The sequence below is a fragment of the Aquila chrysaetos genome, chromosome 24 (assembly GCF_900496995.4).
Source record: "Aquila chrysaetos chrysaetos chromosome 24, bAquChr1.4, whole genome shotgun sequence".
Lineage (NCBI taxonomy): Eukaryota > Metazoa > Chordata > Aves > Accipitriformes > Accipitridae > Aquila > Aquila chrysaetos.
In genome coordinates this window covers 2,144,800-2,158,503 of record NC_044027.1, presented here as the reverse complement: position 1 = coordinate 2,158,503, position 13,704 = coordinate 2,144,800, and the positions used below count along the sequence as shown (strand labels likewise).

At 47.7% G+C, this 13,704-nt stretch overlaps 2 protein-coding genes across 9 annotated transcripts in view; one reads left to right on the top strand and one right to left on the bottom strand.

Moving 5' to 3' along the window:
• Nucleotides 1-8,460, top strand: part of CD46 (CD46 molecule) — a 28,512-nt gene extending 20,052 nt beyond the window's left edge. Inside the window, exons 11-13 of the transcript XR_003921321.2 lie at nt 2,557-2,723; nt 3,658-4,217; nt 7,619-8,460. The gene's annotated coding sequence lies outside the window, so the exon portion shown is untranslated. The remainder of the gene's footprint in view (nt 1-2,556; nt 2,724-3,657; nt 4,218-7,618) is intronic.
• Nucleotides 1-13,704, bottom strand: part of LOC115334980 — a 32,334-nt gene that overhangs the window by 5,854 nt on the left and 12,776 nt on the right. For 3 of the 8 annotated variants that reach the window (XR_003921325.2, XR_003921326.2, XR_003921327.2), the window contains one exon: nt 2,807-4,436. The exons of 1 other annotated variant lie outside the window; for it this stretch is intronic. Coding sequence is in view for 3 of the 7 variants with exons in the window: in XM_029999982.2 (XP_029855842.1) it covers nt 4,331-4,436 (106 nt within the window). In the remaining 4 variants the exon portion in view is untranslated. Of the gene's footprint in view, nt 1-2,806; nt 4,437-5,931; nt 6,926-11,824; nt 11,986-13,704 lie in introns of those variants that run through there. 4 more of the 8 variants (XM_029999982.2, XM_029999984.2, XR_003921324.2 and 1 more) reach the window with 3 other exon arrangements.

Here is a 13,704-nt window from a genome sequence, read left to right as displayed (position 1 = left end):
CCATACACAGCTTGACCGACTAGCACATTATAAAACTAACTACACTAAAAAGAATTATCCACAAAAGTAGCTGAAACCAGAAGAGTAATTTTCTGTTCCTAACTTCTGTACCTAAGCATCACCTTAGAATATAAAATATTGATTGCAGGTCTTGAAAGCAGTCACAGGGAGATTATTGTTGTGATTTGTATAGTCAGTTCAGGAACATAGTGTTCCCCCAACACTACCGTTCCCGCCACTTCAGGTAATGTCAAGGGAAGTTGTATTTTTCTTTGTGTCGTTCAAGAGACAAAAGAATGTCCTGTGCCAGTGAAGAGCATAAGAAAACAAATACTGCCAGATGTTCACTGAAGTATAACCTGCCCTTAAACCAGACATTTGAAAACATGCCTTCAGTACCCTGCCATATCTTAACGCTATCCGCAGTAGAAGGACCTGGCAAGAAGCTGGAGAAAAGCATTGGCCGAACTCCTGGCTGACTCCCCTAAACACATAAGCTGTTTGGTTTGTACCTGTTCCCAGGATTTCCATCATTTGTCTATCACTGAAACTCCACTGTATGTTTGAAAGCATCGTCAATGTTTAAGAAGCACTTACGCTGTATATCCAAATTCAAAACCAGTGGCTGCTGTTGGACACCTACTGTGCACCATTTGCACTAGATAAAGAGTGTTTGTGTGGGGAGCTGAAGAGATGTGCTTAACTCAGAAATAGCTCTCTTCCTTGGAAAGCTTAAGGTCTGAATCACACTGTGTTGGCTCAGTTTTTAGCAGACAAGCTATCACATATGCCTCCCTGTAGGCGAAGAGTCGTCACTGGCATCAGGATTAGCAGCCAGGTTCTTTCCCTTTGAAAACTAGAGAATAACGATACCAAAGGCTAAGGCTGACTTTAAGCACGGTCAGGGCAGGAGGTGGCCCAGGGCTGGAGGTTTGAGGAGGTGGGCTAGCAACACTGTGAGGAGGAAGGGTCCACTCGTGTCTGTGCTTGGCCTGCACTGGCCCCCGTGTTCCTCTCTGTTCAAAAGGAGCCAGATAACATACCCCCACATTGAACTCTGTTATTGCCAAGATGGGGACAAAATAAGTTATTTTGCTCAAGATCCTTGAGGCATTAACCACTCCACTGCTGCCTATGAAGCTAAGAAGACTAGAGCCAGCCCTAACATATCCGTGGTTGATGTTGCCCTGAGTCAACTGAAAATACTAGTGACATGGACAAATAGGAACACCGGAGAAAAATGTGGAAACCTGGGAGGGGACAAGACAGCTATTGAGCCGAGGCACCTAAAACTGAAAGCACGTGAGAGACAACACTAGCTTGACAGACACTGGTGAACTCAGAGCAGCCTGCGGAGTCCACCTGATAACGACTACAGGAACAAAAATGCAAATATATGCAGACACTTTTTTCTTTTTTTTCTGGAACACAGTGTAAGTTGATGCCTAATCCTTAAATACATGCCACTCCTGATTCCCAGCAGTCCAGAGGAAGCCTTGGAGGAAAAGGGGATGAGGAAACTAGTGCAAAGTTTTTGTAGTTAGCTCAAGAAACAAATTATAGATATGGATTTTAAAACACTTCAGAGATGCAGAATTTTTTGGAGCTACAGTTTTGGACTCAGTGGCCCACTACTGCAGTAGCACTGATTTTCAAGCCTCACCTCCAGGTTCAGGACTCAAGCACTGCCACAGTTGCAAGAAATGTGGATTGGAAGTTCCTGAACCAACTGGTCGCTGACAATGAGTCAGGGGAATGACCTTGCAGCAGGCAGCTCATGCACGGTACCTCTCTCGGAGCCTTGCCAGTATAAACGGCACTGGCATCTCTGAATGCTGCTGAAACCATTTTGTGACATTCTCGCGTTGGCCTTTTCTACTGCTGCCTTTGCACCAAAACTTTTGGGTGGGTGAGAACAGAATAGAGTACTCCCTTCTTGTTCCATAACAAGGGCATCTTTGCAACCTATGCTTGGGACTCTCTATACCTATATACAGATATATAGAGGATACGGGCAACTCGTATCTCTTGCCTACATCTCTGTCCATTAGCATCAGTGATACAGATACTTAACTGACTTAAATCTTACCCTCCCCCCCCAGCCACACCCATATTAAACTGTAAGAAAACACTGTGAGCAAGTTTTAGAAAAAATACATGGCAGCAGTGAATTTTCTGGATAGGTCTGGAAGTGATTTGTAAGAGGAGTGAGGGTAGAATACTTGGCATTTGGACATTTTAATGAATTTTCCCAAATAAGAAAAGAAAAACATTTGCTCATAGACTTTAAGCTTGTCACAGCATCAGTAAAGCTCCTGACAGAGAGCCCAATGCTGTATTTGTATGACATGGAAATTAACATCAGCAGCAGCAGCACTGCCGGCTTAGAGTCTACTCTGCGAGCAACAAAATGGCTAGGGGTGCTGTCGTGTTCATTTGAATTCCTTCACCATTTGTGGGTGGTAAAATAGGTGGATGCCAATATCCTTGCCACTTCAGGTGTGGTTGCAAACTTTTAACATCAATATTAAATTAATGTTCCTAACCGTATTCAAGCTTGTGCCCTCACCAGCTCAACTCCGTAAAGCACAGACAGGAACCAACAGCAAAATCGGACTGCGTCACAGATGTAACATGACCATCGGCAAAACAAGTGCAGGAGGAGATCATGGCTGCCTCGTCAGTGAGAGAGCTTTCCTTCGATATCAAAGACGAATAAGATGGTAATGCTTTTAAATTTATGTCTTGAGCATTTGCAATCCTTAACTTTCTTTACCAAATTTTGTGGTCCTTGAACAGTCAAGACTCCCAAGAAAATTGCATGTATTTTGCCAACAGACCCAACGCATTAACAAACACTGCGTCATAATGCCGCACTAAGGCTGAGATACACTATAAACCCCACTTTACAAAGGAAGGAAACCAAAATACAGAAAAATGAATCACCTTACACAATGTCACACACACAAGTGTCAGAGGGAGGAAGAAATCACAGCTTTCCCAAGGCCTTTTGTGGCAATATGCAGAAAACCATCATGGAACAGTTAGGCATGTACAGCTAACATACAGTAACAATACCATCCCTATGCGCAAAATCGTTAGCGTCCTACAGAAATATGCCGTGTCCCCTTCTTAGCCTTGTTTCTTGCCAGTTCCACAGATTTACCTGCTGACGGTAACCTCAATTCCTGAGTAATGAGATTTACAGCCGAAGTTTAACATTGAAATAACTCCTCTTTATCTCTGTCTCCTTACCCTCCCTGCACTTAGTCACAATTAAACTATCACTGTGGCAAAAAGATGGTCGCAAAAGGAATAAAACCAAATGCATGCCTACGCTGAACGCAGATACTCAAAAAGTACGCATATGCCTGAGCAAGTATACTGGTTGCTAGTTGCATCTCCTTTCAAAGGACTGAGAAATGTCATGAAGGACTAGCTTTGCAAATTAATGGGGTCCTCCACCCCAGAACGGTGATGGGGAAAAATGCAAGGGGTTGTCCCTTCAGACAGCACTCGCTAAAAACAGACTCAACCCACACGTCTTCCATGCAACTGACCATCGTTTCTTAGTCCTGGCTATACAGAATTACCTCTGTGGCTGCTTTGTACTGTTCCTATACGTGTGTGTATTTATGCCTGTCCATCTTGCTGCAGGGACCACCGTTGTTGCTGCTATTCCTGTTGTTCCCCTGCTCTGCGGAACTGGCGCTGCAGGAGGCAAGGATGCTCCAAGGGAGCCAGCTACAGCCAGCGAAGGCTCAGTGAGTCAGGAGGGGTTGTGACGACTGCAGTAAGAGTCTGAAATTCCCTATGGAGTCTGGCGGAAAAGGAGGGGAGGCAAGAAAGGTGGCGATGGGAAAGAGGAAAAAAGCGGGGAGTGGCACCTACTGTCTGTTTTCTTCTTCCCTCCCTGTTCCTACCACCGCACTGCTGTTGGAAATGGCATCCTCCCCTCTACGGTACTGCGCAAAGGAATGGAGTCGGGGATAAAACTGCAGCGCGTACGGCCTTTGTAACCACACAACCAAAATTTGGTCGCGGTGGGTGTACGTGTGTAAATACAGCCCTTCTCTCTCTCCCTCTCTCTCAGACTGCCGTTCAGAGGACAGGGTGCTGCTGAAGTAATGGAGACGGCAGACGCAGTATGTTTGAGCCGGTTCTGAACCCAGTGGTTGTTGCTAAACAACCCGACCTGACGCTTGAGATGTCAACGAGTGAGTAATACAGATTAAATGCTTATGCTACCATATCCTTAAACTTGTTTAAGCCTCGATATGATGAAAGGCTATGGAATAATGTTCCCTGCCGTATGAGAAAGCAAAGTTACCACTCCACTGCATAATCGGGAGACTTCCTCGGCCAGAAGGACCAAACTCAAAGCTGGTTGTGTCCTCAGCACTTCCAGGCAGAGTTGCCATCTTCATTGCTGGTCGCTTTAAGAAGAGAGGTGAAAAGATAGTATAGTAAATGGTTAAGAGAGAAAAACGTTCTCCCCTTCATTTCCTCATCCTGTCTCTGTAGCTGCTCTGCGCCCCCAGTCTCCCATTCATCCTTACCCAGGCCTTCCCAATCCTTCACGCCCTGCTTTCGAACGCTGTTACTTCTTTTGCAAACCTTTACAGACCCGTCACTTAGGGCTGTCTTCAGCTCTCCCGATGTTACCGAGCCTGTGGCAAATGCACACTTATGCAGACAAAAGCTGAGTTTGGGCAAGAGTCTTTCTCACTTGTTTAATTATTCCCACGACATAATTTCCAGGTGCAACCCCTGCCCCAAGCAGTTTACAGTCCTGCTAATGCTTCACCACCTTATAAGGGAGAAGGAAGAAAGCAAGCAAGCAAGCAGAAAAGCCCCAGACCCCAGTACTTTCCCGTTCCCTGCCGTTCGCAGCTCTGACACGTCATCGTGGCAACTGCGCGGCGAAACGAAACCTCCCCGGCACCCGCGCGGGGCACCCGGGGGTGCGAGGTGGGGTACCCGCCGCTCCGAGGGGTTAACTGCGCCTTTCCTGCCTGCTGCCCCTGGCCGCGGGGGGCCCGGCAGCCCCCCGGGAGCGGCGGGCAGGGGAGCGGGCAGGGGAGCGGGCAGGGGAGCTGCCGGCACTTTGAAGCAAGTGAAATCGACGTTGAGATTTGACACCCAGTCCTCGGCCAATCCGGGAGGGCTTTTCACCTGCCATCACCTCCTCCGCCAATCGGACGGCGCCTTTGGGCTGAGAGCCCTCCCCGGCCAATGGGGAGCCAGCTCTGCCACTTAGTTAATGATGCAGCAGTACAGGGAAGACTATCACATGTGAGCTGGAAGGCTGCCAACATGGAGACACGGAGAGAGCAAGGTAAACAACTTTCCAACGCCAAAATGATGACATTTAATCCCTAAATGCTAGCTTCCCGTCTCGACTCATCCTTAACCCCTTTCAGCTGGTGTGGAAGCGTCTGGAAGGCACCGTCTACCTGTCCCCAGTGCTTTTAAAAACTGGACGACATGCCCTGCAATGATCACTGCGTCACCGTTTACCACTTTCCGAACTACGCAGTGACAAACCTCCAAGCTCTGAAACGCAGAGCGCCTGTTAACCCCTCCACCGAGCCCTCGCCAACATGCCAGCCTTTAGGGAGACGGGGGGGAATAAAAAGCCCAGACAAAACACGAAAACAGCAGTCTTTGCAAAGTTGTCATCTCTCCCCCACGACTACTACCCTCCTCTGCAGTACAGCAATGCCGGCAAGAGTGACATTAGTACAACCTGTGCCGTCGTTCCATTGAGAAAACAGCTCTGACGCAGAACAGAGCAATCATACCCAGCCAAAATAATAATAAAGGCACTTTGGGATCCGAACTTAGGGACGCCGGGGGAAAGGGACGCCCTGCAAATAATTAAAATACGCAGATGCAGCTCAAGCCCCATCCTGATCAAAGGGTACGTACGTGGGAAAGACGAACCGGACCGAAGAGCTCTGCCCGTGCACCATCTGCGCAGTCCTCAGCCCTCCGCTCGCTGTGTAGCGCCGCAGAATAGAAGGTTCCAGAAATTTCCTTTCCGTTAACCCTTTCGGCGTCTGCCCACTCTCCCTCCCCGCGGGATTAAGCGCGCCGGGTCTCCAGCATCGTCAATGGGCGAAGCCTCCTACGCCAACCGAGCCCAAATACGATCTTTAAATGACACTGGATGGTGGCAGGAGCCCACTCCCTGATGTTGGTGTTACTTCTCTTTCTGGAGCCCTCTCTGCCTCTCTTGCTGCCTCTCTCCCCTCTTGCTGCAGCAGGGCTGTTGCTGGTAGACCTATCGACGGAGCTTGCTCTCTCACTCTCTCGCTGAGCTCTGTGACGCAGCTCTAAATTCTCCAGCCTGCTCCCTGTGTTATAAGAGCGGAACTGCAGCTTTCCAGGGAGCCCGTGCCAGCGGTGCCAGGGCCAGGCAAACCGAGGGGAACGTCGCTCCTGGACTCTGCACCTTTTTTTGGTAATTATTATGTTCCTCACCTCTCTTTCTGCGCTTCCTCCAAGGCTCTCAGCCTCGCATCTCCTTCTCTGCTTCTGAGTCATACTTACTAGGTTAACTCTTTTAGGATTGGTAGTCAGCAATACAAATCTCGAACAAGCGCAGCTGAAACCACAGCCAACTTTGTGGTGGTTTCTGCTTTAAAAAAACCAAAGCAAATCTTCTTGGCTCTAAAAAACAAAAACACACACGCACACACACACGTTCCAGTAGAGAGTTAGTGCTTTTTGATTAACTGTTTCGGTGACAGGAACCACTACTTGACTCCCTAAAATAAAATATTTTAGGCCTATGTGTTGCAAATGCTCAGCAGGAAGTTACCCTGAAGCACAAGGCAACTTAAAAGGAACTGCTCCTGTGAACGAACACAGGTCTTCTGGGCATAAAAGCACGAGGCTACTGCTGGACCCACAAGACCCTGCTATGCTGGCCGCAGGACATTGATCTGAATGGGGTTCAGCCACTGGGCAGGTGCCTGGTGTAAGATAAGGTACTGAAAGTGCTAGAAAGCTATGGGCTCTTCTTAATCTGAACAGTATTAATAAGTGTTACCACACACACAGATTCAAAACGCTCAGCGTAGGCAGGGGAACTAATAACTGCATTCCTGGAGTCACCAGAATCCAATAATCTCTGTCAAAGAAAGTCCGCGAACAGCTATGTATTTCAGCACAGCAGGCTTCACCAGGCCAGAAAAATTTTGCAGACGAACACGCTCTCTCTCCTTGCTTCTGCCCCCCGAGACCGTCCCTTGCATTAACTCCGGTGCCTTCAGTCAACTTCAGCACCAGGCAGGGGAAGCAGTGCTCTCCTGTCTTGTAGCCTCAAAACCGGAAAATGTGGAGGAGGATCAGTGGTAGATACAGCATCTGGGAATCAAAGAGAAGCTAATGGAGAGCCAGCACTGTATGAGGGAGTTCATACGTCAGTCTGCATATACAAAAGAGCGAGCGAGAGAGCCAGCAGTCCATTTGAAAAACACAGAATCAAGAGAGAGATCACTACTACACAGCTACATCTGCCATTTTAATTCCGGACTTCAGAGCTGGCTGTGAGCTTTGGGTTTTTCACTACAACCAAAGCTGAAGTAACCACTATTTTTTCTCTTCGCAGCGTCTGAAGAGCCTGAGCTATTTTGGGATTTGTCTGTACTACACTGAAAATGACACCTGTTACGCACAGACACAAATGAGAAGAATTGCAAGCTCCTGGTTTCTCAGATACGATTCTACAAAAAAAAAAGAAAAAGATCCTATGAGCTAGGGACCTGGGAGAGCAGCACAGGCTCTCAGTGTGGGGTGAAGGGGGTGACCCTTGTGAATTGAACAGTCAGACACCAGTACAAAAAAATGCAATAGGTCTGTTGTAGCTGATGCAAGGGGAAATCAAACCTCCATGTGACCAAAAGAAGCAGTGCTTGATCAACTAAATGCCACAAGACATGGTTTCTTATGCAATCAAACCCGTGGGACTTCAAGCCTTACATATACGCTTCGTGGCCAAAGCTGCAAGCATTAACTACTTCAGTTAATGAAGGTAAAATTGTAAGAGCACTACGGCTACTTAAATGAGTCACCCAGCAGTGATACTCGCTAAAGTAGGCCAGTGTTTTATGTGATGTTAAGCTGTCAGTGCTGGTTTCAGTAACCCCTGAGTTATCTCAGAAGCTCCACCAACATGGCAGGGTCAGAGCGGATTTTCTGCATTCCCCGTTTTCCCCGCCAGCGTGCGGCTGATTTACAACACACCAGCGCTGTGCAGACGAGACAGAGGCCATCTCGCTGGACCCGCGAGACCCAGCGAAGCTCTGAACATGATTGCGTACAGCACTGGAGCAAGATAAAAGACTCGGAGCCTCAGAAATGGGACAGTTGACTGGTGCTTTTAGCTCACAGCAATTTTGTCAGTCTCGTGGTATATTAAGAAAATAAAATGGAACTTTGATTTATTTCAAATTATATCTTTTGGTTGCTTTCAGGGGAAAGGCAGCGTTTATTTTATGGTTTACTTTCATTTGAAAATCACCAGCCATGGAACATTTCTACCTTTACCTGACTGTAAGTATTTACTTTATGGTGGCACTCAGGCTCCTGAGAAGACTCAGCTGCACTGCACTGGGAAACACTTAAGTGCGTAACTAAGAAAACATGGCACAATGGAAAGCTTCAGCACTCAGAACTGAATTATGAGGCCCCCCAAAAATAAAGTCATCTTCTCACGCTGTTGGTCAGGATCTGGCATTTTCTGTGAGCTGAAGTAAGGAGCTAGATGCCATGATTCCACAGTAGAAATCTAGGCTGCTTTTCTGTTTTAAGTGGAGCCCATGTACATGTTTTTTACTGGGGGTGGGGGGGTATTACTTTTTTTTTTTTTTTTCTCCAAACTCTGTCTAAAAGCAGGAGGCAGAACTTTGGTTTTCTAAGAACTGACTATGAGGAAGCAAAGTCCTGGGCTAGAAAGCAAGCTTAGTAAATGGAAATGGTCCACAGCTGTGGTTGGAGGCAGGGGAGATCAGTCTCACCATGGAAATGGTAGTGTAAGTATCCATTTCAAAGCAAGGGGTCACCTAATAGCTGACTACAACTCTGCCATGGGTGCTTACATGGGACTTAGAAAAAAGAAAAAGTTTTGATCGTGCTAGGCAATGTAACAAGATATCACGACTTACAGCTGGAACGGTTCAGGCTGGGTGTTGGGGGGAAGAAAAAATTCTTCAGGAGGGTGGGAGGGATTGAACCCCAGGCATCACTACCAAGTCTGCCGTCAATTGACAGTTTCCCTCGGCATCATGAAAGGACGAGGGAGCAATTCATCAGTGGGCAGAGGAAGCGTGGGCTTGCCACTGCTTATATGCCAAACTGTACGTAAAGGTGCATCCTCAGTTCTCTGGCATCTCCCATGCTATTTTCTGCTGTCGTGCTACAATGACCTTAATAGCAATAACATACAAAGTCTGACGTTACAAAAATCTAACCCTCCTGCACGTCACTGTTGGTATTGTGGGTGATAAAATAACCTCAGCCATCTACTGAGGAAGGTCCTTGGTCTTTTTAATGACGAAGGAAACCCTCGTGGTACTACCCGCACTTTCAGCTTCCTGCTGGTGAAGCCTTGGCTCAGGTTTCGGTTTAAATGCCATCGGCCACACCTTCCTCCGACTGCAGGAAACTGCGATTGTTAAAATCAGGGCATGTTCCTGTTTAACTAAAAGGCTGAGATCAAATAATCCAAAGGCCTTGACTATGCCAAACAAATTCCTGCCCAAGACATAGCAAGTCTGTGCAGCTGTAAATCTATAACCCCTCGACCTCAATATCCATGTAAATGACATCTCGGCACATCACTGCGGGGAGCGGTTAGTAATAAACGGAAGGAGCAAAGAATCAGGCAAAAGTGGACAGGGAAATGTAAAAGTTAACAATAATAAAGCTCAGCACAATGTTCTTCAGTTTACTGACCCAACGACCCAAAGTCCTGAAAGTTGCTTTAAAATGCAAAATAGTACATTTTTCAAATGCTGATATGGAATAGCTCTTTCTCAAAATGTGGAATTTGTGAGTGCTACCTCTTCCTCACAAAACGCTCACAACCTCAGCGACATGATGTTTTCCTACGAAAATCTATTTCGGCACAGAATTCCCAGCCAGCTCCATTCAGGGAATACCAGCAGAAACAGTAACACGATAGCCCATCTGCCAGGACTGTTTCCCCTAACACTCACCAATCAGAGGGTGGTTGATTTTTAAAATTTTCTTTTAATCTGAATGTCGTAATAGAACATTGTCCTTAAAAAAAAAACCAACAAAAACTTACTTAACTCTTTGCTATAGTAAAACAATTGTCTACATTGACCGCAAATAAAGAAGTAATGTTAGTTGTTACTTACGGAGACTGGCAAGTTTTTAATGTTTGCTCATTTAAAATTAATGTAATTTTGCATATGGGAAGGCTGAATTAAATAAAGGTTAAATAATTTGACCCACATTGTATGCAGAATCAGGGTCAAAGCTGATATGGAAATTCGGGAGTTCCTTGCTCCCAGATTTTACTCAAGTTGTGCCTCTTGCTAATTATAGTCCTTATTGCAGAGAAGGCCCCCAGTCAATTAGTGAGACGTGACCATCATCTGAAACAGAAGCTGCCGGAACAGTGTGGCTTTCAGAGGAAATTGATAGGAAATTATTTCGAAGAGGCACTTTCTTTCATTTTTCAAAGAAAAGCAGAAATAAGACATTGACGTCTTCCTTCTGTTTTCACATGTGCATGGACAGCAACAGACAATTCACAGTCTCACAGTGCTATCCTAACAGTCACCAGGACACACAGATTTCCAGGAAACTGGAGACTTGCAACTCCAAAATAGGAGTATTTGCTAAGACAGCTACCAAAGTCCACGAAGGGATACGCATCAGGTTTTGTTCCACTGTGACAACAGTTGAAAAGTTACGGAGTAACAACAAACATTTAGCTTTAGGGTTTTTTTCTGAAAGGTTTACTGTTTTCCAGACAAGCTTCATTAGTGAATGCCAGAGAAATGGCCAGCACTTCCTACTCTTGCCAGCCCAGCGCGTACACACGCTGTGATTCTCACCGGGGTCCCCACCAACAGGAGGAAGAGCAGGCAGGCATATAAATAGCAATAAACCCCCTTCGGAAACAGTTTTGAAGTTGATTCCGTGCGCCTGCTCGTGTGTGCACGACGGGCTCTGCACAAAGATGGGGGTAGTCCTCTTTGGGGGTGGTTCAAGGGAATTGGATGGAACAGCTGGCATTGAGATCAAAAGACTGCAAAGCCAGAGGTGTGTGTTCCTTCCCAAGAACTGTCGGGGATGTGTTGGGATTGGGTAGTCACATTTGCATAAAACGTTTGCATTCTTCGTGCAAACCTAGCCCACGCAACGAAGCAGGCACTGAAATGGAAGCCTGCGGGTGAAAAACCTAGCCCTGCCTTTGAAAACCCGGACTCCTGGAATTTACCCCGTGAAGTCTGAGAGAATCCCAGCTGGAAGAGCTGGGATCCTTTTCAAAGAGGTGGCACCACATTAACATACAAGCTGCTTCAAAGCGGAGCTTAGGCCCTGCGCTGAAGCCGGGTTCGAGGTATTTCGCATCCTCGACCGACGGCTCCGCTCGCTCTGCTCGCTGTCTTCCAGCGTTCCCGACCAGCCCGATGTCAGAAACTGCCCGGAGGTCGGCGTGGCGGCTGCCCCGGCCCCCCGGCCGCGCTGCCCACGCTGGGAGAGGGAGCGGGGACAGCCAGGCTCCCCGAGCTGCAGGCTTTGCTCAGTTCCAAATCTAAGGAGCCAACAGCGCTGAGACAAAAGTAATTATTTCAGCTATTAGTTGCTAAGAATAGAGCCGGCGGGGGTGCTGTGCATGGCTGAGGTGCACTGGCAGCACAGTCGGAGGTAGCAGGGATTGCAGTGGAAGCACAGAAATAGCCGTTCTCCACGCTCAGCACTTCGAAGCTTCATGAGTCACTAAAATACATGGAAGGGGGGGGACAGACAGGTGGGGTGTAGCAGATAATACACCCTGCCCCTACACATAAAGCAGAATAACTGTTGTATTTTCTCGGGGAGAACGGCATTTTGGTGAGGAGCCTGGTTTTTCCTAAAAGGCGAGCATCTCCCCAGCCCCCAGTCAGTGGACCACCCTCACGCTTCCCACCCAGCGGAGAGCGCGGCTGTTCCGAGGACCACTTCCAACAGACCTGATGCCCGTACGCCGCTTACAGGTACCGATCCCCTGCCCGGGGGGGGGACACGGCCCTTGGGAAGGCACCGGGGCAGCTCCTTCCTCCCACCGCCCCGGTGCCTGCCCCTCCGGCCAGTCTCACGCGGGGCATGAATATTTACAAAAGTCAAACATTACTCGGGGGGGGGGGGGTGCAGCAGGAGGGAGGAATCTATTGATCTCGATCCAACTGTGTTTCACAGTGTTTTCCTAACTAACTGCTAATCTTACTTGAAGTTCCCTTTACAAATACATTATAAAAGGTTAAACGTAGGAACAGCAGATATTTAAATACGGGATCAGTAAATGACAAGGTGCTCAGCTGGCTGTTCAGAGATGTCTTTAACATCTTGTCCTGATGCTATTTAGCAAAAATCGTATTGGTATCACTACATGTTTTTACTCAATATAGCTTGGAAGAGGCAATTTTCCTTCCGTGCTGTTTGTGCAGCCCAGGGTACAACACATTCCTGATCTATGACTAGGTTTCCAAGCTACATAGTAAAATGAATAATAATGATAGTAAAAGTTGTACAACTTTTTTTATACAGCAACCTTTGTATTACTTTAGTGTTGGATTTTCCAGCTATTGTACGGGGGGGGGGGGAGGGGGGGGTGGTGGGGAGGAAGTATTTTTGTAAAAACTACCATACCCAACCAAAACAAAACCAAAACCCCAACAAATTCAAGATTTAAAAGAAAATTTTTCTATCAGTCCTGGGTGCAACTGCAGAAAGAGTCGAGCTAGATAGAATTAAACATCTCAGCTGGAGCATGGACAGGGCACCAGACAGCTTGCTAAAAATAGCTTAATCCTAATTACAGCCACACTTCTGCTTTTTCAAGGTTTCCCGTTTCACGTGGGGACGCAGAGGCTGTGAATGGAGAGGGGGATCGGTGCCCACTGCGGCAGCAGAGGGGCCGGGGGCACACGCTGCCCGTTATTGCATAACCCCAGGAACACGCCGTCCTCCGGCGGGAGCGACGGGAGTGACGGGAGCGATGGGAGCGACGGCAGTGACGGCAGCGTCTCGCCTCGCCGGCCTTCGGCTGCCCAGCTCCAGCCCATCGGCACAGGCTTAACTCGGCACCCGGCCCTGGAAATCTGCTCTCCCCAGTTAGCAAAACCAGACTAAAACCACTGGAAAACAGGGTTTCAGGTATCGCGGGCTTTGCTGGTTAAAGATTTAAACATCACCACCTCCCTACCGACTCCCCGAACCGCCGGCAGCCCTCGGGGGAGCTCGGTCCTGTGCCAGAGCTGCCCAGCATGGATAAAACCCCCGGAGCGGTGCCATGCACCGGTACGTCCCGTAGGAACTGCCACAAATCCCTATCGGCTTTATTTCCTCCCGGACAACGTTCACACAGAGAGCTGACTTGCTATCTCATAAGCAGAATTACAAAATGTTTAGTATGAGAAATAAACATATTTAAGCCTCTGCTTTTGAAACCAGGGTAGT